Raw genomic sequence first — 25,960 nt, 5'->3', positions numbered from 1 at the left:
CTGCTTCCGATTCTGTGTCTCCCTCTCTCTCTGCCCCTCCCCCGTTCATGCTCTGTCTCTCTCTGTCTCAAAAATAAATAAACGTTAAAAAAAAATTAAAAAAAAAATAGACAAAGCGAACACATTGTGAGGGACCAGACTTGCCAGCCAAGGGCGCAGACAGCGTTGAGCCCACAGGGCCTCCGGCTCCTTGCGAGTCAGGTAGAGAGAAGTCTGGTGCAGAGCTTCAAGCCGCGCGGGGCCCGAGGGGAAGCGACACATAAACGCCCTTCTGTCGTCTTCGCGTGTCTTCGTTTTCTTCCTTCTCGTGTCATTTTTGGGCTTCTGTGGATTGATGTCAGTGACTGGGAGGGCTCTGAAGTTCTGTCCCCTTTGCAAACTATGCACTTGGCCGTGGGTTTCCTGGATGCTGGCAGAAGACAGGGGGCTCCCGGAAAAGAGACGAGGGCCGTTTATTAAGGCAACACCAGTACGTTCACGGGGTCATTTTTGTCACCAGACACCACGCCCATCTGTAGGTCTTCTTTGGAGGAATATATTTGCCCCATGTTTTTAAATTTGTTTTGATGTTTATGTATTTTGAGAGAGAAACAGAGTGTGAGTGGGAAAGGGGCAGAGAGAGAGGGAGACACAGAATCGAAGCAGTCTTCTGCCCATTTTGTAATTGCATTATTTGTTTTTTTGAGTGTTCAATTGTGTAAGTTCTTTGCATATTTTAGATACTGACCCTTTATCTGCTGTGTCTTTTACAAATACCTTTTCCCACTCATAGGTTGTCTTTTAGTTTTGTTGATTGTTTCCTTCACTTTGCAAGAGATTTTTATTTTGATGTAGTCCCAGGAGTTTGTTTTTCCTTTTGTTTCCCTTGCCTCAGGAGACGCGTCTAGAAAAAAGCTGCTGCGGCCAGTGTCAGATTACTACCTGTGCAATTTTCTAGGACTCGTATGTTGCCAGGTCTTTAACCCATTTTGAGTGTAGTTTTGAGTCTCCTGTAAGAAAGGGGTCCGTTTCATTCTTTTGCATTTGCCGACCGGTTTTCCCAACACCATTTGTTGAAGAGACTGTCTTTTTCCCAGTGCATAGTTTTGCCTCCTTTGTCGTAGAGTAATTAGCCATATAACTATGGGTTGATTTCTGGGTTTTCTGTCCTGTTCCATTGATCTGTGTGGCCGTTCTTGTCCCAGTCCCATACTGTCTTGATGACGGCAGCTTGAAGTCTGGAATCGTGATGCCTCCAGCTTTGCTTTGATCTTTCAAGATCGCTTTGGCTACTCGGGTCTTTCGTAGTTCCATACACATTGTAGGATTGTTTGTTCCAGCTCTGTGAAAAATGCTGTTGGGATTTTGATAGGGATTGCATTAAATGCATAGATTGCTCAAGGAAGTATAGACATTTCAACAATATTTATTCTAATTCATGAGTGAGGTATGCCTTTCCATTTCTTTGTGTTATTTTTATTTCATCAGTGTTTTCTAGTTTTCAGAGTTATAGGTCTTTCTCCCCTTTGGTTAAGTTTATTCCTAGGGTTTTTTTTTTTATTACTTTTGGTGCAATTATAAATGGATTTTTTTTAAGTAGGCTCCATGGCCCGTATGGGGCTTGAACTCACGACCCTGAGATCAAGAGTCTCATGTTTTACCAACAGAGTCGGCCAGGATTGTTTTCTTAATTTCTCTTTCTGCTGCTTCATTATTAGTGTATAGGAATGCAATATGCTTTTGTATCCTTCAACTTTACTGAATTCAGTTATCCGTTCTAGTACTTTTTTGGTGGAGTCTTTAGGGTTTTCTGTATATAGCATCCTGTCATCTGCAGGTAGTGGGAGTTTTACTTCCTACTCACCAATTTGGATGCCTTTTATTTCCATTCGTTTGCTGAGGCTAGGACTTCCATTACTATGTTGAATAACAGTAGTGAGAGTGGTGGACATCCCTGCCTCATTCCTGACCTGGGGGGAAAAGCTCTCACTTTGCCCCATTGAGTGTGATGTTATAGCTGTGGGTTTTTCACACATGGTCTTTATTATATTGAGGAATGTTCCCTCTGAACCTGTTTTAAGGATTTTTGTCATGAATGGATGTTGTTCTTTGTCAAATGCTTTGTATGCATCTACTGAAATGATCACATGGTTTTTATCCTTTTTATATGGATGTGATGTCTCACGTTGATTGAACCACCACCCCGCACATCCCAGGGATAAATCCCACCTGATTGCGCTGAAGGATTTTTTTAATGTATTGTTGGATTTGGTTTCCTAGTATTTTATTGAGGATATTTTAGTGTATGTTCAGCAGAAATACTGGCCTGTAACTCTCTTTTTTGGTGGTGTCTTCATCTAGTTTTGGTATCAGGGTAACGCTGGCCTCATAGAATGCATTTGGAAGTTTTCCGTCCTTTTTTTTTTTTTTGGAATAGTTTGAGAAGAATGGGTACTAACTCTTCTTTAAACGTTTGCTAGAATTCACCTGTGAAGCCATCTGGTCCTGGACTTTTTTGTGGGTTTTTTGATTACCGATTTAGTTTCTTTGCTGGAAATTGGTCTGTTCAAATTTTCTTTTTCTACCTGCTTCGGTTTTAGTAGTTTATAGGTTTCTAGGAATTTATCCATTTCTTCTCGGTTGTCCAGTTTGTTGGCATATAATTTTTCATAACATGTCTTACAATTGTTTCTATTTCTGTGCTGTTGGTGGTTATTTCTCCTCTGATATTTGTGATTTTGAATTTTTTTCTTTTTTAATGAGTCTGGCTAGGGGTTTATCAATGTTGTTGATCTCTTCAAAGAACCAGCTCCTGGTTTCATTGATCTGTCCTGTTGGGTTTTTTAAGTTTCTATATCGTTTATTTTTGCTCTAATCTTTACTATTTCCTTCCTTCTGGTTTGGGGCTTTGTTTATTCTTCTTTTTATATACCTCTTTTAGGTGTAAGATTAGGTGGTTTATTTGAGATAGTCCTCTGTTGCACTAAACTTCCCTCTTAGAACAGCTTTTGCTGTATCCCAGAGGTTTTGGAGCTTTGTGATTTCATTTTCATTTGTTTCTATGTAATTTTTTATTTCTTTGATTTCTTGGTTGACCCACTCATTGTTCAGTAACATGTTATTTAATCTCCATGTGTTTGTGGTCTTTCCAGATTTTTTCTTGTGGTTGATCTCTCATTTCGTAGCGTCGTGGTCAGAAAGGACGCACAGTGTGACTTCGAACTCTTTGAATTTGTTGAGACTTGCTTTGTCGCCTAATATGCGATCTGTTCAGGAGGATGTTCTGTGTGCGCTTGAAAAGAATGTGTATTCTACTGTTGTAGGATAGAATGTTCTGAATATATCTGTTAGACCCATCTGGTCCAGTGTGTCATTCAAAGCCACCGTTTCCTTATTGATTCTGTTTGGATAATCTGTCCATTGATGTAAGTAAGGTGATAAAGTCCCCTATTATTATCAGTTTCTTTCTGTTATTAACTGTTTTGTGTATTTGGTTGCTCCCATTTGGGGTGCACAAATATTTACTATCGTTATATGTTGTTGGATTGTCGTCTTTATTATTGTTTTTAATGTTCATTTATTTATTTTGAGAGAAAGAAGGGAGCATGGGTGGGGGAGGGACAGAGAGAGACAGACTCCCAAGCAGGCTGTCCTCACGGAGCCCAACATGGGGCTCAGTCCCATGAACCGTGAATCACAACCTGAGCCAAGATCAGGAGTCACTCAACCGACTGAGCCACCCAAGCAGCCCCGTCTCCTTTATTATCATATAGTGTCCTTCTGTGTCTCTTGTTACAGTCTGTGTTAAAGCCTGTGTTGTCTTGTAGAAGCATTTCTGCCCTGGCTTTCTCTTAACACCCATCTGTATCAAGTGTTTCTCCGTCTACTCGCTTTCAGTCTTCAGGCGTCCTTAGGTCTGAGATGAGTCTCTTGTACGTAGCATATGGATAGGTCTTGTTTTTTTATTCACTCTGTCACCCTGTGCCTTTTCGGTGGAGCGTTCAGTCCACTTGCATTCAAGTAATTATTGATGGATATGTACTTATTGCCACTTCAATACTTGTTTGGTGGCTACGAAGTTTTTCTGTGATCCTTTCTTGCTTTCTTTCATGATCTGTTGGCTTTCTTCAATGATACACTTGGGTTCTTTTTATTTATTCTGTGTGTATCTATTACTGGTTCTTGATTTGTGGTTCCCATCGGCTTCGTACATAACATCTTTTGCATACAGCAGTCTACGTTAAGTTGATGGTCGCTTAAGTTTGAGCCCTTTCTGCTCCTTTCCCCACCGCCCCAGATTTGAGCATATGGTGTCACACTTTACATCCTTTGATTTTGGGACTCCCTTGACTGAGTTTTACAGACACATTTTCACTGCTTCTGTGCTTCTTACTTTTCATACTCTCACTTACGGTCTTTTTTCCACTCAGAGGGTCCCCTTTAATGTTTCCCGCAGGGCTGCTTCAGTGGCCATGAGCCCTTCGGTTTTTGTTTGCCTGGCAAGGTCTTCATCTCTCCTTCTGTTACATGCAGGGGCCGTGCTAATCTTCTCTGTGGTGTCCTGACTTTAGTACATGTGCTCCCAAAGCAAGCGCCATTCTGAACGACGGCCTTGCAGGATGGAGAATTCTCGGCTGCACGTTTTCCCCTTCGGCACTTTGTATCGTGCCGCTCCCTTCTGGCTGGGATTTCTGCTGAAAAGCCCACCAGTAGCCTTACAGGGTTTCCCTCGTGTGTCACTGTCGTCTTTTCTTTCGTGGCTTGTAACATGTTTCCTTTGTTGCTACTTTTTGCGTGGACCTCCTTGGGTTGATTTTGTTGGGAGCTCCGTGCGCCTCTTGGAGGGATTTTTGTTTCCTTCCCCAAATTAGGGAAGTTTTCGGCTACTTCTTCAGGTAAATCTTCTGCCTTTTCTCTCTCCTCTTCTGGGATCCCTGCAGTGCGAATGTTAGGATTCTCAACGGAGTCCCTGAGTTCCCTATGTCCCCCCCCCATTTTGCACTTTCTCTTACTTGCTCAGCCTGATACTTTCCATCACCCCGTCCTCCGCGTTGCTAACTCGCCCCTCGGCTTCCTCTAACCCGTTTATTCCATCTAGTGTATTTTGTATTTCATGTATCGTGTTCTTCATCTCCGATTGGTTTTTCTCTCTGTGCCGAGGGTCTCCCTGATGTCCTCCACTCTTGCCTCACGTCCAGCGAGTATCTTCGTGATCACTGAATTCTCTGGAAGGCACCGCCGGCCTCCAGCTTTCACTTGGGTCTCTTGCCACAATTCTGCCCTTTCATTTGGGACATACCCTTCCCCTCGCTTTGCCTCACTGTGGGTGTGCGTGTGCGCGTGTGCATTGGGAAAGTCTGCTACGTCTCTCGCTCTTGAAAGTGGCAGGCAGGTTGCACGCTTTTCATGAAAGGCACTGATCTCTTCCACAGAGGAAGCGTAGCTGCTGTGGAGACCCGGCCGGCCGGGGCCACCCTGCAAAGCACCCGCGGGCAGTGTGCACATTCATCCTGTTGAGCGGGGGGAGGGGGATTGCGGTTTTAACACGGTGGGTGCTTCCTCCCGGGAAAGTCGGGCCGCACTGTTGGCAAGCCGGTCTCCGGGGCGAGGGGACCCACGGCACCAGGACTGGGGCAGGGCAAGGTGTAAGGGTAGGTAGTGAGTGCAGGTGTCCTGGTGCGGGCGGGGGAGGGAGACGGCCCCTGCCCCCTCCTCTGCTCCTGGAGAAGTCCCTCGGGAACCCACTCTCCCTCCCTCACGCCCCAGGCTTCTTTCAGGACACTGCTTCTAATCTGGATCTCCGGACCATTTGCTGTGCTGTCCCTTACGGGCAGGGACCCAGCTCTCCGTCACCCCATCACCCTTCTCTCCCAGAACCCAAGCCCAAGCCCGCTGGTTTTCAAAGTTCCGGGCTTCAAGTCCTGCTGCTTGTAAGAACTCACAAAATTCGGCCCCTCTGATTTTCAGAGCCAGACACTCTGGGGATTTGTCTTCCCGGCTGGGCTCCCTGCTGTGATCACCTTCTTCTCACCCGTCTCTGTGCCCGTGGGGGCTTAGCTCCTCTCTGCCCTCCCCCTCTCCCGTGTGGCCTCCTGCCTTCACCCCTGGTGTTTATTCTTCGGGCTTCGGATCGCCCTCTGGGTTGTCAGCAGTAACGTGCGTGTTTTCTATGATCCACGGCGGGAGACGAGCGTCGGTCCTCCTCTGCCGCCTCCCTGAAAACTGTCATTTATCATTTTTACTTAATGCTATGCTAGGATTCACATTTAAGACTTTTTACTAAGACTCGTACATTAACTTCATTTCTGACATAAACGTGTTGACGTTCCGTCGTGTCCTAAATGGGATTCGCTTTTACAAAAAGTAACGATCAGTGATGGCGATCAGAGCTTTCCTGCCTAACCCATCGGGCAGCGGTCTTTGTGGCTGTACGTTTACTGGTTTTGTCACCTGACCTGACTAATTCTGTCAAAGCAGATTGGAGACATAAAAACAGCTGAGAAGTATTTTCAAGATGTGGAGAAAGTGACGCAGAAGTTGGACGGACCACAAGGCAAAATAATGGTTTTAATGAACAGGTAAAGCTCTGAAAACTACGTTTTCCCAGATGTCCCAGGAGTTCAGGGCTCCGCTTCCTGAAGCCCCTCTAGAGAATGTTCCTTATTCCTGTCCCCTTCCCAGCACTGAAACAGCAGTCAGTCAAGCGACAGGTTTTAAGACTTCTCCCCCGTTTTTCAAAGTACTGTTCATATTGCCCCCGTTTTCAACATCAATTTGCGTAACTGCTCGTTGTTCTCGGTCCCCTGGCTACTTGAATGCCTGTGTTTTGGTGTCTTCACATACCTGTGCGTGCATCTGGGGAGCCCCCCTCCCCCCGCTTCTCCCCTCTTCCCAGTTAACTGCCTTACCTGTCGTTCACGTTCCAGAGCCTTCCTTCACCTCGGTCAGAATAACTTTGCAGAAGCCCACAGGTTCTTCACAGAAATCCTAAGGATTGAGCCGACAAATGCAGTGGTAAGATCCTAGAGGACACAGGAGCTCGCGGCTGTGGGCCCGTCCTGAGCCGTCGGCCGGTGTCACGGTGGTTGGGAGAGGGTTTCGGGGGCCACCGGCTGGTGGCCGTGTCCGATCCCGTGCACGTGTCCCTCCCGTCCAGGCCAACAACAACGCCGCCGTGTGTCTGCTCTACCTGGGCAGACTCAAGGACTCCCTGCGGCAGCTGGAGGCCATGGTCCAGCAGGACCCCACGCACTACCTGCACGAGAGCGTGCTCTTCAACCTGACCACCATGTACGAGCTGGAGTCCTCCCGCAGCGCGCAGAAGAAGCAGGCTCTGCTCGAGGCCGTCGCCAGCAAAGAAGGGGACAGCTTCAACACACAGTGCCTCAAGCTGGCGTAGGACGCTCGCCTTCTGGGGCCACGGGGCCCCTGTGCAGCACGTCCGCCGGAGCGGATACCCTGACCTGACCGCTGGCTCCGAGGACACCCCTTTCCCCGGGGCCCGGGGGCGGGTCGTCTTCACCCGGAGCCACGGCCGGGCCCAGACCCTCAGGCGAGCGGTTTGTTAGACTCCAGGCGGCCGAGTGCCCGCGACTCTGCCACGGTTCACGAACGTGGTGTCCGGGAGGCGGGGTCCGTGTGAGGCACCGCGTCCCTCTTATTCCCGGGAGCTGACCTGCTTCCGCTCTTCATTCTGACTGTCCGCAGAGGAACGCTGACCAACCACCCATTCTCTGTAAATCCTCCAGTCCAGGTGAGCATAAAGGCAGAGAAATACCAAACACACGGCCTTCTCTCTCGTTCCCTCCTTTGCGGCCCAGAAGTAAACACGTCACTTGTCCTCATCTGATTCGTTTTCAGCCAGCACCACACACCTTGGACAGGCCTGGCGGTGGGTGAAAGAAACCACCGTCTCTCTTCAGTGTTTTGTACGTCACAGGGAGCGGGACGCGGGGGCTTCTGATGCGTAACACAAGCAGGCGGGCCGGGACGTGTGTCCTTGCGTGGTCTTTCGTCCCGAGGGTCAGGACACGTGTGCAGTATTTACACACTATCGAGGAGGGAGTTTTCTCCTCTACCCTTCTAGGTTCTTCGGTTGGTCTAATAAACTGACACGAGACAGGTTAACAGGAGACAAGTTTAATCACGTACATACAGGGGCCCCATAAGAATATGAGACCCCGGGACGAGCCCGGCAGCGGAGGCTTCTGCCGTCCTGAGCGGAGGAAGGGGTGGAGGCCTGGGGCTTCACAGGACCGTAATGACAACGGATCTGCAGTCATGAGAGGTTTGCCCTGCTGTGCGTATGGGTCATTCAGATAAAAGTTCATAGCCGGTAACAGCTCCCGCCGGGGGCTAGGCCTCCTGTCCAAACCCTTCCAAGAAGCGAGAGGCAAGTTTTTTCTTAAATCTGCTACATCCTGATGGTCTTTAGCTCAATTTAATCCACGCGCCAGAGCAGCATATCTGGGGGTCACATATCCTCTCCCGGCCTCGGTCCCACCTCTGAAACTTCTGGGCTGATGGACCGCTCCGGCTCACTGAGCCAGCCTCTCAGTCCTGACGACGGGGCCGTTCGGTTAAGCAGCCGGCTCCGTTTCAGGAGGCTCCCGAGTTAGGTCTGGGGGCAAGTCATCAGATATTTAATAAGAGGCATTTCTGGGGAGACAAAAAACGAAGGTTAATCTGGGGAGCAGATCCGGTCTCGGTGAGTTCCGGAGGCAGCCAGGCGCACAGACGTCCAGATGCCCGGCTTGCGGCATCTTCAGGTGGGGTGGAGCAGACAGTGGAAACAAGACAGACGGCCCTGGCCTGCAGGGAGGCCGTCTGGCGAGCTCTCCGAGTGGCCCGCACAGCAGCAGGCCCGGCAGTTATCCACACGTGAGCCGTTATGGTTTCTCTGAACTTTATGTGATGGCGTCCGGCTGTAACCTGCACGGCTTCAGGGAAAGGGCAGTTGTGGTTCTCAACGATTCCGAGTCAGAAGGACTGGTGGCGGGGAGGGGGTGAACTGGAAATGCCAGTTTGGAGAGTTGCAGCCAAATGTAGGAAGAAAATAGAAGAACTCAGGATCTAGTCCGGTTTACAGGTAAAAACAAAACGTCACGGGCCGTTCACGGCACTAGAATCTGCTGTCTGCGAAGGCATATTACTGAAACGTAATTTCTCTCTACAGTCACCCCCACATTCACGGCAAGATTAACTCTGTTTTCACAGTTTCAGTACCTTGGCCTTGTTATTTACATAACTGCAGAAGAAGAGTGCTCACCATACAGACTTTTAAGTCCGCTTTGCTCAGACTTTCCATAAGGAATCTCCCGTGAACTTTGAAAGACTCTCCAGGCTGAGAAGCCGCGCTAAGGAGCCATCATTAGACTTTGCCTGCAATACATACAGATTTGGGTGAATTCCTCTCTTCTCAAGGTTCCAAACATTTCCTGAGATTCTTGGGCCTGCCAAGAAGCGACCTTCCCTCCTCACCGGGTCAGGCCGCCAGGAACCCTGTAAGTAAGGCCCTCATAGGCTCCATTAAGGTCAGCCTTAGTTCCTGGAAGCCGATCATCTCGGAGTCTTTACATCTCCCTCAAATAAGACCTTGTGGTCAGAGCCCGGTAATATAACCAACATTCCCAATCATGTCCTGTTACGAGAACGGATTCCTAAATCACTCCTTTGAGTGGCAGTACACTTGCACAAGAATATGAAGTTTGCAAATTCTGGAGGGGCCAAAGAGGGAGAAAAATGTTTACCTTTGTTCACAAAGCAATATCTTAAATTGCTGATCCCATAAGAGAAGGCTTTCTTAGGTTTGGAAAAAGGTAAAGAACAGTGTTTCAAAGCAGAAGTCGTAAACTTATAGTTCTGAATCCATTCGGTTCCATCTAATACTCGTTCTGCTTGAATCCATTCCTCGTTATTAGCTCTAGAATTTCTCATCCCGCTCACTTTCACGATGTCAGGTCCTACCTGTCAGTCCTTTCCGTGACTCCTTGGAGGGAGGTGCCTTCGCAGGACACTGGCAGGGCACCAAAGTGCAACGACAAGACTCCCGATGTCAGAGATCCGACGGGAGTCCGTGACGCGGAACCGACAGAGCGACTTGATTATTTCTGAACGTACCATTCGGAGAGAACTGCGGTTATGACTGGTGATGCTATCCAGGATATTCTAGGTGTGTGGGGGATCTCAGAACTTGCAGAACATTAATATTTACCGACACAGTGGGTTATCATCATGTATTTCACATGCTTTCCATAGAATTTAACACGATCAAATAAGCCTAATTAGCAGAACATCATTCTTTGTGTAAGTGAGAACAAACCTTTGGAGATGTTCAGGGACCCTCTGGAAATTCTCAAAACTTAGTTCGAGGTCAGTAAAGGCCTTATTTAGACTTCGATTTGGGTAAGTGTTGAAAATATCAACACGTTTGGACACTTGACTACAGAGGGTCACAGACCATTGTGAGACAGTACTTAGTGGCTGATTTAGTCAAAGTGCCGGAAAACAAAGACCTGGTAAGGCACCAGATCTTGGCTTTCTGGTGGGTTACTTGAAAAGTTAAGAAACTTTTCTCAACTGTTGTCAACAGCAAACCTGAGGTTCAAGAAAACTTCGTTTTTCAGAGCAAAAACCAATTTTGTGCCACTTACTTTTGATATTAAAATTTAATTGTAATCTTAGCCACCTTGGCCACACGTTAAAATTTCTCTCCAAAGCCTCCTTTTCCACAAACCTACAAGTTTCTTTGTCCTCGACAAAAGCACATCACCATTCCTCCGACCCTCCTTTTTACAAAATCACACTTTCCGTGCATACGGAGAGGTTTCCTTATTATTTCTAGTGGCTTCCATCATATTAGAATTTTTAAGCCCTAGAAACCCTTAATTTCTAGTGAAAGCCAACAAGCAATTGTGAACCGTCACAGGAGCATTCTCTAGATCATAAAACATACTCAGATTTTCCAATTTCTAGAGACACAGGCTTCCTCGTCGTGCAGTTTTGCTTAATGTGGAAAACATGTTTACTAATAGGCCCAAATATCTGTTGGCTTCCTTTGGGGGGGGGGGGAGTGAAAGGAGATACCTGAGCTCAGCAGTTAGTTTCAGTCATGACCCAGATGCTCAAGGAATTTATCTTCTCATCTAACTTAGCAAAGCTTTAAGGTTCCAGGTTACCAAAATATCTGGGGAAACGACTTCGCAAGCTCACCCAAGAACTTCATCCTAGTGTTGGAGGATCTTTTTTACCTCAAAACCCGGGTTTGCTGTTTCACTGTTTTGAAGAATGAAGAGGGGGACACAATAAAACGAGCAGCTGTGGGGCGCCTGGGTGGCGCAGTCGGTTAAGCGTCCGACTTCAGCCAGGTCACGATCTCGCGGTTCGCGAGTTCGAGCCCCGCGTCAGGCTCTGGGTTGATGGCTCAGAGCCTGGAGCCTGCTTCTGATTCTGTGTCTCCCTCTCTCTCTGCCCCTCCCCCGTTCATGCTCTGTCTCTCTCTGTCCCAAAAATAAATAAACGTTGAAAAAAAAATTTTTTTTTAGTAAATAAAATAAATAAAACGAGCAGCTGAGAAGCGTATCAGAGTATCAGATCAGAAAGGAAGCACAGCAGGAAAGCTCTCTGTACAGAGGGGGACGTCTGCGAGTGAATCCCCAGGGGCTCTAGGCAAGAGTCCTTGTTCTATAAGGTTCTGGTCGCCCTCCCCCTCTTTCCCCCTTGTCCCTTGTCAGGTCCTACCCTTGTTGGCTTGGTAGCTCCCGGTGCTGGACCGTCCTCTCCCGATGGGCCCGACTCCATCGTGTGGGGGGCGGTCTATGGCCACACTTAAGTCTTTCGTCAAGTTCCTGGGGGAAACCGGAAGGGGAGTAGGTGGGCTCTGTCGCATTCTTAGGAACCTCACGCCCCAGGGCGTTCGCTGTGGTCAGCAGCTCCCAGCACTGTTGCAAAATACTTGTGCTTTTCCCGCGCAGTGGCCTCGGGTCCTAACCTTTCCCTCTCTGCCTATGTAACCCTGTCTTTCCCTACCCCCCTCTGAACACGTGACTCCCGACTACCATTAGGAACCCTGATGACCCCCCACCTTCACCGCTTCCCGAAGGGGAGCGGGAACAGGGGAATGGCAGTCAGGGCGGGCCCAGAGGTCCATCCGGAGGCGGACGTGATGGGAGGGTGTTTGGAACGTCAGGGCTAGCGGAAGTTTCTTGGCGGTCTTATTCTCCTGACTTGTGCAACAGCTTCTACAAATGACCTACAAACAGTATTAGACCAACAAGCAATAGTATTTCCAAATGCGCTGCCTCCCAGGGAGGGGGTCACGCCAAGGGAAGACACGCACACGGTAGCCATCCAGAGTCCCCGACGTGTCTGGTCCTATTGTTGTTGGCAATTTAACCATGTTTTTGGATCTTGTGTTATGGCTGATTAGAATGATTAAGCTCCTGAACCAGTTCATGGCTCTCCATCCTCTGGCCATCCAGTTTCCATGGGAACAACTCCATGAGGCAGAATTTTACCTCAAGGGGAGACTGACCTTCGGCATCCAGATTACTGTAAGTTCAGGCAACTGTTCATGTGTCCTGGGGCCAGTATCACCCTAGTCCCTCATCCAGTCGTAATGTCCCTCCCAGCAAAGGGGGGGGGGGCTCTCTGGCATTGTGAAAAAGAATGTGAAAAAACTAGGTCTTCCCACATGCACCCCGGTGGCTGAGAGAAAAATTTAGTCCTCAGTTTTCCGGAGACGCCTCTAGTCCTTACGTTGCGTTTGGACGCTCGGCCAGGAGCGGAAAGGACAGACCAGGTGGCTCCGCGGTCAAGAAGGAAATCAGTCGGTTTTCCCTCTGTTCCCAGAGTTACCGAGGCTCTGAGCTTCCAACAGGTGGTAGGTTTGAGAGCCCTTTCGGGGACACTGGTTACCTGAGCCCTGGCAGATTGAGGGGCTTCAACCTGTCCCCTCTGAGGATATTCTCGTTTCCGGTGCCCTAACAGCCACATAAATGGCACTTGGTGCCAGGGCCTCGGGAAGTCTGGTCTGACATAGTACGTAAGGCCACGGCAAAGGCCTCGGTTTTGTCGTTTTAAGCCTCCTTTCCGGTTCTTCATTCTCCTCTTTATCTTGGTTGTAACATACCCGATAGGCAGTTCGTAAGAGCTTCCAGGGTCCCTTCCGGGCCAACAGCCAATTTTTGTAGCTTCCATCGACTACCTGGGGCTGATTGAGTGAAAAATCTGCCCTTCAGAAACGTCTTGGCCTCGAGGTGTTAAGGAAGATAGCCGTATATTTAATGACACCCTCCCTTAACCTTTCCAGGAAGGCCACCAGGCTTTCATCCTGTGTCTTGAGATAGTGGCTAATTTAGCATAATTTAAGGGCTTAACCTTACTTCTTAATCCTTCCAAAATACAGGCTTGGAAATGGTGACACCATTCCCCAATGGGATGGTCACAGTCCCAATTAGGATCTTGGGGGGCGGGGGGATGCCTGAGCCCCAGTAGGGAACTAAAAGTCCCCTATAGGACCCTCCAGTCCCATGATAATTAACGAGTTGCTCGTCCCGATTGCTTCCAGCCACTGCCAGAACCCCACGCTTCTGTCTCAATAAGAGTCTGATTTCCTCTCTCTCCCAAAAATAAACATCAAAAGAAAATTTTTAAAAAAGAGTCTGATTCAACAGGGGCTCCTGGTAGCTCAGTCGGTTGAGCGTCCGACTTCAGCCCAGATCATGATCTCACAGTTTGTGGGTTCGAGCCCCATGTCAGGCTCTGTGCTGACAGCTTGGAGCCTGGAGCCTGCTTTGGATTCTGTGTCTCCCTCTCTCTCTGCCCTCCCCCACTCACACTCTGTCTCTCTCAAAAATAAACATTAAAAAAAATTTTTTTAAAGAGTCTGATTCAACAATAGCATTGTATCTTTCCACATCAACTCATACCTAATGTTCTGAAAAGCCTCTATATACTTCTCTGGATCATCAGAAAATTCACCTAGATCTCCTTTTATCTGTCTTAAATCCCGTAATGAAAAAAGTGCTGGTAATCTTACCATGGCCGTGCCTCCCCGCGTCCCCCTTCCTGCACCCCAGCTTCTTGTAGGGGACACATGTCGGCCACGTTACGGGCAGGGCGGCAGGGAGAAGCGCATGTTTGTAAGTCTGGACGTTGAGGACCCGATGAGGAGGAGACCGAGGTAGGAGACGTTCCTTCCTCTCTCTGGGTTTGCTGTGGGTACAGGCAGGGCCTTAGGTCCCTCCCTTCTTGGTCGTGAGCCCTCGGAAACGGCTGCCAACAGGCCAGGATTGACCTTACGTTGCTTACACGTACCTCATTTTTTTAAGGCCCCAAAACACTGAATGTAGGGGACTTCCTCCATTTCCCCTCACGTTTACAGAGTAAGTCCAGTTGTAGGATGATGTTACGACTGATACTTCCCTCTGGCGGCCAGGTTTCCTCCTCCGATTTGTACTGGGGCTAAGTCTCGATGCAAAAAAAAAAGGAGTCGCTTTCTCTTCAGGATTTGTGGATCAAAATCATCCCGATTTTTCAGAATACATCCCAAAGGATTGGCCCATCTGTAGGAAAAAAAGACGACAAGACATCCCTGATCTCAATTTCCTACAGCGTGCCAGGAGAAGCCTCACCTCCTGACCCCGAGCTCTGGCTGGCCTGTCAGTCTCGCGAGGCGCCGGGAGCAGTCGCTCTTACCCAGGCTGTCCCCTGGTTGTCGAGGGACACGCTAGTGTCGCTTTGGCCCAACAGTAATTCACGTGTCGATCACAATAAAATTGTTCCTCTTTACAAACATATTTCAAAAGGCTGGCAAAAGCCATTTTTTGTAAGGATAAAATTGGCCGTTGAAGGGGCCAGAAGGACCAGAGTCCGGGTCCGTTCCTTGCCTTGTTCAGCAGGGCCCACGGAAGTATGTTGCAGCCACGCGGGGGTCCACCCTAAGGTCTCCCCATCGGTACAAGTCGGCAGACGCTGGGCGAAGGGCGGCCAGATGGCTCCGTGAGTCACGCGCACGCGCCCCTTCCTCTGCCTGGCAGAGACACCACGAACGCGGAGCGGTTGGAGGCCGGCAGCGAGGACCCCGCCTTCGTTTTCCCAGCCGTTGGATCAAAGCAGGGGCAATTTCAACCAAGGCTTGAGCAAAACAACTCAAAAGGGTGGACCGTCCTGCCCTTTCGGTTAAAATCACAGTTCTTTTCCATGTTTCCCAAGACCGTGAAGTACGGGAAGGGGTCGGTATATCCAAACACAGCCTCCCACAGCCGATGCTAAACACCAATTAGAGACACAGAACGCGCAGAATACCCAAGCGGACGGTCAGGGATCAGGTTCTGCCGACGGCCCTCGGGCATTCACCCGAGAGCAGCCCTGGTCAGGACCCTTCGGCTGTTCGGCCTCCCCAAGTCCCATGCATCGGGGGTTCTTCTCGAAAGGAAATTGGGACTCCGCCGAACTGACATTCCCAACTACACTGGGGTATCCTGGCTGTAATCCCCCCACCAGCCCAGGGCGGGCAGCATGGTGGAAGGACCCTGGCCGCATGGGGGTGGGGGAGGTTGGCTCACATCTCTGTCCAGCCAGATCCGGCCGCAAGCAGGATGCAGCCCACAGGGACGTGTGGCCAGATTTTGGAGCCCCCAACCTGGCCAAGCCCAGTTCTCGGGACACAAAATGAGCTTAGTGGGAATGTGCCACTTCTGTGGGTGCCTAACGGCTTCCAGGACGACGGTTCTGACACGAGACAGGTGTGGCGGAAGGTGGGGTGACAAACGCTTCGGACTCTAAGAAGGGGGAACCGACACTGGACGTCAAGTTTAATTTTTACGTAATCTCTGTTCCTTCATCTAGTTAAGGGAGTCCCTGATGCCCCTAGACTTTTTATCTGCTTTTGAATTCGGTCTTTTCCGTAGACGCCAGCCAGGCCCTTGTTTAGGAGAAGCGCTCTCTACAACAAGTTTTTCTTTAAATACGACCAGCTCAAAGGATCATCATCTGGCCATTAACCAGTAGGGTGGTAGGTTCACCCCACAGTGATGCTGGTTAAGCCGCAGAAAGGCTTCCCAGGTGGAGAGAAGACGCACACCCTCGAGGACACAAAATGTGCAGTTAGCCTCGGCAAGCGAACACTCAAGGCCCGCAGGTGGTCAGAATGGGGTAAACCGCGTGTCCAGTTTCCCGACAGGGAGGTGCCTCTGGGACCCCGCGAATCGAGGGCCCCGAGCAGGTGCGGCCGGAATGGGGCTTTTCCAGCACCGGCAAGACCACAAAGGTGCACAGAACAAAAGCCCCTGACGGCAAGTTCCCGAGAGCTAGCGTGGCCTGACAGAGCGCCGCTGGTGGCTTTGGGTCTGGGGTCCCCAGCCGGTTCAGCCAGCCACCAGACACACCCGAGTAAGTGCACCGTCTCGCTGGCGGAGCCCGGACACGATGCCCTCACCGGTCACAAAGTCGGCCGTCAGGACAGACGGCGAGATGCGAGGAGAACCTCGTAGCTGTTCCCAGCTGAGCTGTGGGTCTCTCGGAGCCACGCGGACGCCCGAGAGGGATGCGCCTCTGGGCTGCGGATCATGGGGTCTCACAGAGCACCTCCCGTACGGAATTTTCTTGCGGTTGGCGGGGACACAATCTAACCCGTCACGTGGCCAACCTACCCTCACGCGGAGCCTGTGAGATCGGTGGCCACCACTCCGGCGGCCTGGAAACTACACGCGTGCCCACCAGCCGCACAGCCGTGGCTCCCGAGACGCCCCTTAGCGAGGCCTCGACCTCCGCGCACCTCAACCCCAGCGACGCCAGCCTCGGGGGCTGGCCCTGCCCGGTGGCGACTCTGCCCCGTGACGAAAGACGCAACAAAGACAAAAGGCAGTGACCGTCTCTGGGAGGAAAAGGATCGATAAAAACCAAGAGTGCTCGTAACAAACCTTCACCCGAGTCGCTGGATCCCAGGAACTCGTTCCACAGATACTCTCTCCTGCTGGTCTGGGTTTGTAAAAGGAAAAACGGACTCTCCACTCTCCCCTCCGCCAGACCCTGCAGGCAGAGACTGGGACAGGAGCACGGGAAAAGTCCTCACCCCCTGCGGGCAGCGCTGGTCGGAGGCCCAGGACCCCAGCCGCAGCCACCACGGGGAGAGGAATGGCCCACAGTGAAGACGTGCCCTCCACACCAGCCTCGGGTGTGGAGAGTTTTCTCCTCTGCTCTTCCAGGTTCTGTGGCCTAATAATCAAGTTGACCAATAAGGGTTACAGGAAAGAAGTTCGATTACATACATACAGGGGACTCCTAAGAATAGGACACCCTGAGGCGCCTGGGGGGCTCAGCCGGTTGGGCATCCGACTTCGGCTCAGGTCATGATCATGGTTCATGGGTTCAAACCCCGCATCGGGCTCTGTGCTGACGGCTCGGAGCCTGGAGCCTGCTTCGGATTCTGTGTCTCCCCGCCCCCCCCCCCCCCCCCCCGCCCCTCTCTGGCTCATGCTGTGTCTCAAAAATAAATACATGTTAAAAACAAATATTTAAAAGAAGCTTTCTCTTTGAAGAGAAAAATAAACACTGGGAGGTCATTTGAATCCCTTCACCTTGAGGGTTTTCCTTCAAATCTCGCTTTGGGGAGGCAAGAGGGCTCTGCCCCCCCAACCTGGCACGACACACGGAGGGGTCCCTCGGGGCTGTGCACGAAGCAGTGGGGTTACTGAGGGCTGCTGGAGACAAGCCAAGTAAACGAGAAAAAGGACTCAAGGTTCCCCAGCAAGTTGGTATCTGCACCCCCAAATTCAGCCTCCTTCCCCAGCCCCACCCACGAGAGGAGCACGTGAGCAGGGGGGACACCCAGCGGGCCAGGAGCCTGGGGCACCAGGGCTCAGACACCCCGGGAGAAGGCACTGCCTCACCCTCACAAGGTGGGAAAGGAGGCTGCCCCAGGATAACCCAGAGATCTCTCCGACTTACACCCGGTGTTCCTTTATCTTAAAATTGGAAAAATAAACACAAGAATCCATCCCGGAAACAAGCAGAGAGACCCGCTGACCTTCAGAACGTGCCCCAGATCCTCAGGGGCGCCGTGGACCCACCTGCTCCGTAGAGGCTGCCCCGCTGGCCTCTGGGGGACACAGACCCATCGTGCGGCCGCTGTGAGAGGAGGGGTCCGCACAGCTCAGCACGACGTGGGACCGCACTCCCCAGGTCCAGGCCCCACACCGTTTCCCCTCCGGAGGTTCCGTGCCACCCCTCTCACTCCCCCACCCACCCCCACCCGGGCTAGGACCCGCCCCCAGTGGGAAGGTTCCTGCGGGGCCCCACCCCCTTCCAGCATGGCCCACGCCACCCTCGTGGCGCCAGGGTCTTGCAGGCAGAAAGGAGAATCTCAAATCTAACAGCTGCTGGGCGCCTCTGCCTCACACGGACTGCCCTCCCCTCACCCAGGCGCTCTCCTGGCCGCCCAGTCCTCGCCCCACTTCTGCTTTCCTTCTGGGACCTTTCAGCCCCAGCCGGCAGCCCTACTGTGCCCCCTCCAGGGAGGCCTCCCCTCCCTCTCGGACAGCCGTTTGCCCTCCTGTGATCTGGTCACACTTCACATGCCTGTCACACACAGGCAGGTCAGATGGCAGCAGGACACCCCCAGAGAGGCTAACCTGGCGTGTGTGTCCCTGCCCCCTACCCCCGGGGCCCTTGCACACGCTGGCTTTGGGCATCAGATGCAGAAGTTATGCCTCGAACGCATCTGCCCGGCCAGGCCAGAGGAGCGACGGCTCTGCCCAGGAACTGGACCCAGATTCGGAGAGAAAACGGGGCCTGGGACGGGGCCTGGGACGGTGGGGGCCAGACCACCAGGGTGACCGTCCCGCTCTTAGGCACCACAGAGCCAGCCGGGGTGCCAGGGCCACCAGCATGTCCCAGCCCCAGGGTGCCACCCGGCCTTCTCCAGAAAACACCCGAGCCTGTGGGTTCTGGCCTCCTCCTCTGCAGGCCACGCAGCCCGGGCACATCCGAAGCTGGGATCCCGACCTGCTCAGACGGAAGGGGCTGAAGACGGACCGAACTCGACCTAAACAGACGGATACTTCCTGCAGCCCCGAGACCGCGGCCCAGAGCTGTCCTCCCTCAAATGGGTGGCCTCGGGCTGGTGGCCCTGCGTCCTCTGCGTCGATCCCACGATGTGCCTGCCCCTCCGGCAGACCGGGAGCCTCTCGAGGCCAGGCTCTCCTGCGCTTGGCTGACGCTCGGTCCCCATCGCACCTCTAGAAGGAGCAAGAGGGAACACAGTGCTGCACACCAGGCCCCTCTCCCCGCCCCGACGGTGCCCAGGGCGGCCGAGCCAGCCCCCCTCCGGGACACGTGGCTACGACGAGGGCCGTCCGCAGGGGCAGATAAGAGCCCACGGATCCCGTTCCGCACCCACCGTTGTTCCGAGCATGGACAACGAAAGGGCCGCCTGCCCTCCAGGGGCCGCCTGGCTTCCTGCCCTCTCTCCTCCCAGACGGAGAAGGGAACAGCCACCAGACTCCCAGGTTTTCTCAAACGTAGCATCTCGGCTCGTCCTCTGCATGCTGTACACGAGTACTCTTCGAGTCAAAGGGTCACAGAGGGGACCGACCCGATGACGCAAACTCAGCGAGCCATTAACTAGCATGTGCGGGACAGCAGCCCAGAGGCAGGAGAGCCTGTCACCGAAAGGACTCCACGAGACCCCCCCTGCACCCTGGGGGCGGGTCACCCTAAGTCCTTCCAGGTCTTCACGGGGCCACTTCCACGACGTCCTGTCGGGTCACCTCCCCGCACGCGGCCTTCCGTGGTGCCCACCGTGAGTGTGGCGCCAGGCTCCGCTCGCGGACGTTCCAGAAGAGTCGCGGGCCCGCGTTTCCAGGAAGGGCCGGAGAGGAAACGCGCCAGGCTTCGCGGCCACACGCCAGGTCTGGCGGAAATTCTGCTTGGTTTGTCCTGTTGTCACAACTCAAGGCCGTAAAAGCCATTTGAAGCTTGCGGGATGCTTAGGAACAGGCTACGGCCCACGTGTGGCCCGCGGGCTGCAGACCGCTGAGCCGTGTTCTAGAACAGCACCAGCCATGAGGCACGTGCCCCCAAGACAGCTTCGAAAGCAATGTCATACTCTCTGCAGTCTGACAACAAAGGGACGGAGGGTGTGGGGTCTGCACACCGAGAACCGTATGGCCTCGGTTAAACAACTGGGATTCTCTGAGCCTCAGTTTCCCTTCTTCTTAGGGGATCGCAGGGGCTTGTTACAACACCATCAGCCTTCCGTTCTCCACTCTCCCCACACTTTTGTCCCCACGAGGCAGACAGACTACGCCTCCCTCTGCTGCCCCCAGCCCTCCACAGGTTCTGACCACCAAACGAGGCTGCCCCACATCCCTGAACCAGGGTCCGAAGCTCGGTGAGGCCGGTCCTGACTACCCCCACACCGCCTCTCCCCTGTGCTCCAGCCACCCTGGCTCATAGCCAAGGGAGGCCTGCATGTCCTGCCACGGGGCCTTTGCACCTCCTGCTTCCCACACGGGCAAGCTGTTCGCCCAGCATCAGACTGAATTATGTGCCCCCAAATCCACAGGTTAAATTCCTAATCCCCAATGGGGCTGTGTTCGAAGATGCTCCTTAAGGAAGTAACTGGGGTTAAATGAGCTCACAAGGGTGAGCCCTGATGCACCAGGACTGGTGTCCTTACAAGGGGCACCAGGGATCCATGCAGAGGAAAGGCCACGCGAAGACACAGCCAAGGAGAGAGACCCCAGGAGATACCAGCCCATCGGCTCCTTGACCTCAGACTTCCCGCCCCCAGCCCGCGGGAGGGTGAGTCATGAGTCTCTGTTGTCAAAGTCCCCGTCTGTGGTATCCATTATGGCGACCCAAGCCCCACTCTTCCCACAGGCCTACGCTGTGGGCGCCCGGAGAAGGGGACCTTCCCTCCCCTCTCCCCCCTCCTCCCAGCACGCTCCCCTTCCTCAACCTTTGATCCAGGCTCTGTGCTCACTGTCCACCCCTCTGGATCAGGGCTCCAGGCTCTGGGACGCAGGAACACAGGGACGCGGTCTGGCGAGAGATCGCACCCCCGGAGAACCTGCTCAGCAGGCAGCGAGGCGTGGCTCGTGGCAGGTAACCCCAGTGGGAAGCCGTCAATCAAGCCCTGAGAGCAGGGAGGGAGCCGCAGAATTTCTAGAGAAGGAACAGGCAGGGAGTCAATGATTAGGTTACTTATAGTAAGAAGATACTGAAAAACAGGGGACCATCTCATCAATTATATAGGGTTATAACACGTACCCAAGACGGGTTTACACAATACAAAGATCATATCGTTAAAGTTTTAATGACCCGGCAAAACACAAACTAAGAGATGTTTATATAAATGACGTACATGTTAAAAGACAGAAACCACCAGATGGCAGTGGTAGTTAGGGGTAGAGTGGACACAAGGTCATTCATGTTTTCTCTTCCAGGTCTCTGAGCTTAAAAGTTTTCCACGTAATGAGCATATCTGCGGTCTTTTTCCTATAATCAGAGGGAAGCGTCGGCATTGGCAAAGGTTTTGCTTTTCAAAGGGGATTGACACACCCTAGCGAAAGGGTGACGGGTTCTATACTAGAACAGTGCGCAGTTAAGAGGATGATCTAAACGATACACTGACGTGCACATACACAAACATGCGGGTGAACAGTTAGGATATGAGAGTGTGGGCACAACGAAACAGCACTTGCTTCCAAAACGCAGAAATACACACAGTGCTCAGAGATACACGTTTGCAGCCCCGGGAAAGGACAGGGGCTGGAACCGCGCAGCCGGTCAGAGGGACCATCCAGGGGAGCAAGGACGGGGAGGGGTCCTGCGAGACGACACCTGTACAATTTTTAAGATTTTTTTTTTTTAATTTTTTTTCCAACGTTTATTTATTTTGGGGACAGAGAGAGACAGAGCATGAACGGGGGAGGGGCAGAGAGAGGGAGACACAGAATCGGAAGCAGGCTCCAGGCTCTGAGCCGTCAGCCCAGAGCCCGACGCGGGGCTCGAACTCCCGGACCGCGAGATTGTGACCTGGCTGAAGTCGGACGCTTAACCGACTGCGCCACCCAAGCGCCCCAGGATTTTAAGTAACCTCTACACCCACCGTGGAGCTTGAACTCCTGACCCCGAGATCAAGAGTTGCGTGCTCTACCGACTGAGCCGGCCAGGCGCCCCAGTAAAGCACTTTTTTTTTTTAACGGTGCTTTTATGTTAAAGTGATGAACCAGGGGCGCCTGGGTGGCTCAGTCAGTTAAGCATCTGACTTCTGCTCAGGTCACGATCTCACGGTTCATGAGCTCGAGCCCCACTCAGAGCCTGGAGCCTGCTTCAGATTCCGCGTCTCCCTCTCTCTCTGCCCCTCCCCCTCTCATGCTCTGCCTCTCAAAAAGAAACAAATATTTTTTTAAAAAATGTACCGAACCAGTGGTTCTCAGGCGGCTCCCACCACAGCTGGCTGGAGCGAGGACTCCGGGCTGCAGAAGGCAAGCGGGTCCCTCCAGGTCAGGTTCGCACCCAGGACGCACAGACAAGCTGGTCCTCCCGGGGCAGGGGGAGGTGCCCAGGGAACGGGGAAGGCCGGGGGAAGCCTGCCGGGCAGCAGGGTCCTGACGCCTCCCGAGGCCGGGCAGGGGGTGCGCGACACTCGAAACAAGCTCACGTTCCGTGACGGTCACAGGTGCACACCCGCCCACACAGGTGCGCGTGGCTCACTCACACCCACCTCTGTGCGGAGCCCCGCCGGCCCTCCCTCAGCGGCCCGGACTGCGCCCAGCTCGCCCCCTGGGAGGCCAGCCGGGGAGGGCGCCCCTCCCAGATGCCGCCCAGGGAGGCCCCTGAGGACGAGGCCCTGCCAGCGTGGACGGGCCGCGCCCCCGTTCTCTAGCCACACCCTGGAGGAGAGGGCCCCGCATCCCGCCAGCAGCCGTGGCCCAGCAGCCCGGGACGGGCGGGCACCCCGCGGAGCGCCGGGCTCCTGACCGCACCGCCACGGCAACCCCGGCGGCAGAGGCCGCCGCCCCCAGGTGACACGGAAGTACCCACAGATGGCGCCAAGAGCGGCCCAAGCCCGCTGGCCCCGCTCAGCTCCGGCCGGGCCTGGGGACTACGGCCTCAGGGTCTGGGCTGAGCCAGCCGTCACCACGGGCCACCGCCGAGCACCTGAAGGCTTTAGCAAACACTCGGTTAAACAGAGACCCTCTGGTTAAGAGGCTTCATGCAGATCACGTGCAAACGCGAGCAGGTTGGAGACCACGGACGAAAGACGACATCATTCGAGTCAAGATCACATTCGCTTCTAACTTTCCGTGTGGCTCCCATCAGACTGTCCTGGGCGGCGCTGGACGGGAAGGGACAGGCATGGTCACGGGGACGGCAGGAGGGGGTTACGCAGGCAGGGGGCGGGGGTAGGCGGAGCACGGAGGCACCTCGGGCGACGAAGGTGGCCTGTCACCAGAGTGGGTGGCACAGGGCAGAGCCAGGCCCCGGCCTGGTCGTTGATGCAGGGGCAAGTTGCCAGGTGACCCACAAGCTCACGGCCATGGGCCCTGATGGGGGTGGGGGTGGGGGTGGGGGGCTGCCCCTCCCCTTCCGGGTCCCGACCAACCCAGGAAAGAGGGTCTTCCTCCTCCTGGGGGATCGTGGGTGGCGAGCATGGCTCCTCCACGTCCACGGCCGTCCTGCAGAAGGAGGGTCCGTCCCCCGCCGAGGGCCCACGCTGACCCTGCACGAGCCAGGCTGGCAGCAGGCAGGCCGACATGCCCACAGCCCACCCAGGCCAAGATGCGGCCGCGGCAGGGTCGCCTGCCCAGCTTCCCGGCGGCCGGGTGACCTTCTGAACCTCAAGCCAGCGTGTCACGTGACAGACGTGGAGCAGCTTGGTGGCGACGCTGAACAGGATTGCGCCTGCACCTAAGTTCCCAGCAGGAAGGAGGCACAGATACACGTCAGCTCCCCCTGCACCAACCCCTCTAGGAAGTGGACTGATTCTTTCCCGGGTATGTGGGTCACAGGGCCACTTGGAGGTCACCTTGCCCAGGAGGGGAGTGTTCTGCAGGACTGGGCACCGTCATCCCAAGGAGCCCTCCCTGGGCTCTTCTCCCTGAGGTCTGTCCGTCCTACAGATGGGACTGCAGATGCTCAAACTGCCATCCCGGGAGGCACCGGGCGCAGGACAGGACTCCCCGCTAGGGACGCACCCGGGGAGACTGCCGACCCCGCTGAGGCAGCGACACAGGAGCACCTGGGGGCGGGGGTCAGGGGCAGCCCCGCGGAGGACTGACAGCCCACACCGGACTGGGGACTCTGCTGCACCATCAGGGGCCTTCGACTAAGGCCCCCTCAGAAAGGGCAGGACCAGGTCTACGGCCAGAGAGAAGCCCCAGGGCAGAGCAGCAAGGACAGGGGTGTGGTCCAAGGGCCGGAGATGAGGGCACCATCCACGGGACCCCAAGACACCTGGAAGCGGCAGGGGGAACGCAGGCTCAGCCTCAGAGCATTCCTGCTGGAGCTGCCCCTAACCCTGCCGCGGGTGCGGGGTCCCGCCTCGGCCACCTGCTTCCAGCCTGGTCCCCCACCACCTCCCCACCACTGCCCGCGAGATGCGGCCGGAGCTTCCGCCCCTACCTGTCGGTGACCCTGCTGACACTCCAGCCTCGAGGGAAAATGGGGAACCAGCCTCTGCCGGCTTCCCGGGAACCACCGGACTGGGTGCCTGAGAAGGACAGGAGCCTGTCCTCCCGCGGCCACGGCGTGGGGTCTGCAGGTCGGTTTCTCCCGCGGGCTCCGGGGGAGCCCCCAGCCCTTTCCTCTTCCAGCTTCCGGGGGCTGTGACCGCGGCCTCCCTCTGGGCTCTCTCCTCGTCATACGGGGTCGCCAGTCCTGGGTTTAGGGCCCGCCCCCACCCGGGATGCTCTCGTGGAGATCCTTGCCTCATCACGGCCACGAGGACCCGATTGCCAACAGGGCTCCCGGCTGGGCTTCCGAACGTGAAGTTTTCCTGATCAGCCAGGAACTCAGCACACCTGCTCAGTGACACGCGCTCGGATGAAAGCAGGTGTTTTCAATACCGTAAAACAAGCGGTCGTGCTTTCCACGTCCTGCGCTCTTCAGCGGGCAGTCCCCGCAGCCCCGCTCCCCCTCCAGAGAAGAAATCTGAGGCACAGAGAATCTGAGTGACCTTCCCCAGGCCACACAGCTATGCAGTAGCAGAACCGGGACCCACGGCCGCATAGAAGGGTCCCCGATGGTCCAGGCAGGGCTCCCTTCTCCCGTCCCCCAGGAAGTGTGTGTGGGAGTGCAGGAAGCACATCCCTCCTGGGACTTGGGGCTGTGGGCACGGGGGGGACCCTGGGCATCTCAGCGCCACCAGCACCGATGCCAAGACGTGTGGCCCCAGGAAGCAGCAAAGGCCCGCGGAGGGCGTGCCTCTGTACCTGGCTGTGCTGGGGTGGCCCTGCGTCCTCGGGGACCCCCGCCCCTCATCCTGCCAGGGCGATCAATACTGTCAGCGCAGCCAGCGTCCCCGGGGAGCCACCAGCATTAAGTGACCAGGGAGCAGCCGGGAAACACACGGGCGAGAACACAAATCACATCGATCTCATCGATTTGTCCTTTCCGGGGTCACTGTATCGCTCGGCCTAGATTCTACGTAGGTTTCAGAACAGCTGATTTTGGAGAACAGTTTGTGTAAGGTAAACACAAGCACTTTTAACGGGAAAAAGACACAGTAACGACAGGAAGGAGAAGAGAGGGGTCTTGGCGGAGGCTTCTTTGCTCAGAGAAGCTAAGCTCCCTTCACTCCAGAAGAAGATGGACGCCCTGGGCGCGGTCGCTGCCCGCACAGGCCCAGCCCCACCTCTGCCTAGCTCACCTCCGGCGCCCTGGCCCCACACGCAGTCTTCAAGAGGATGCGGTGAAAAGTAACTTCCTAGGGCAGAAAACTGCGAATGGAAACACGGAAATTCGGAAAAGG

The 25,960-nt window shown here is 54.0% G+C and overlaps 2 protein-coding genes and 1 long non-coding RNA gene across 12 annotated transcripts in view; 1 reads left to right on the top strand and 2 right to left on the bottom strand.

The window, feature by feature from the left end:
- Positions 1-7,764, top strand: part of TRAPPC12 (trafficking protein particle complex subunit 12) — an 82,666-nt gene extending 74,902 nt beyond the window's left edge. Inside the window, exons 10-12 of the mRNA XM_003984542.5 lie at positions 6,457-6,557; positions 6,906-6,993; positions 7,136-7,764. Coding sequence (XP_003984591.3) covers positions 6,457-6,557; positions 6,906-6,993; positions 7,136-7,378 — 432 coding nt within the window. The 3' untranslated portion in view covers positions 7,379-7,764. The remainder of the gene's footprint in view (positions 1-6,456; positions 6,558-6,905; positions 6,994-7,135) is intronic.
- The window catches only part of LOC109498466, a 34,968-nt gene that overhangs the window by 4,906 nt on the left and 4,102 nt on the right, over positions 1-25,960 (bottom strand). For 2 of the 10 annotated variants that reach the window (XR_006596091.1, XR_006596095.1), the window contains 4 exons: positions 20,942-21,147; positions 14,018-14,543; positions 11,719-13,189; positions 6,888-10,088 (listed from right to left, as the gene is read on the bottom strand). This is a non-coding gene — a long non-coding RNA (uncharacterized LOC109498466). Of the gene's footprint in view, positions 1-2,813; positions 6,202-6,887; positions 10,089-11,718; positions 13,190-14,017; positions 14,544-20,941; positions 21,148-21,346; positions 21,481-22,406; positions 24,445-24,612; positions 25,929-25,960 lie in introns of those variants that run through there. The other 8 variants (XR_006596092.1, XR_006596087.1, XR_006596090.1 and 5 more) reach the window with 8 other exon arrangements.
- On the bottom strand, positions 18,250-19,734 carry LOC123384649. The gene is made up of 2 exons (XM_045055028.1): positions 19,379-19,734; positions 18,250-19,217 (listed from the first exon to the last, which is right to left on the bottom strand). The coding sequence occupies exons 1-2, from the start codon at positions 19,607-19,609 to the stop codon at positions 18,684-18,686; spliced, it is 765 nt and encodes a 254-aa protein (XP_044910963.1). The 5' UTR covers positions 19,610-19,734; the 3' UTR covers positions 18,250-18,683.

This window comes from Felis catus, chromosome A3, assembly GCF_018350175.1.
Source record: "Felis catus isolate Fca126 chromosome A3, F.catus_Fca126_mat1.0, whole genome shotgun sequence".
Lineage (NCBI taxonomy): Eukaryota > Metazoa > Chordata > Mammalia > Carnivora > Felidae > Felis > Felis catus.
The sequence above is the reverse complement of the archived record's forward strand: the minus strand, read 5'-3'. Positions and strand labels throughout refer to the sequence as shown.

What these genes read in the sequence shown, in the direction of transcription:
- LOC123384649 (XM_045055028.1), bottom strand. Translation starts at nt 19,609, where the DNA reads ATGCTAGTTAATGGCTCGCTGAGTTTGCGTCATCGGGTCGGTCCCCTC. An exon ending in TGTCCATGCTCGGAACAACG is followed by an intron (nt 19,218 to 19,378) that starts GTGGGTGCGGAA and finishes TGCTCCTTCTAG; the next exon opens with AGGTGCGATGGGGACCGAGC.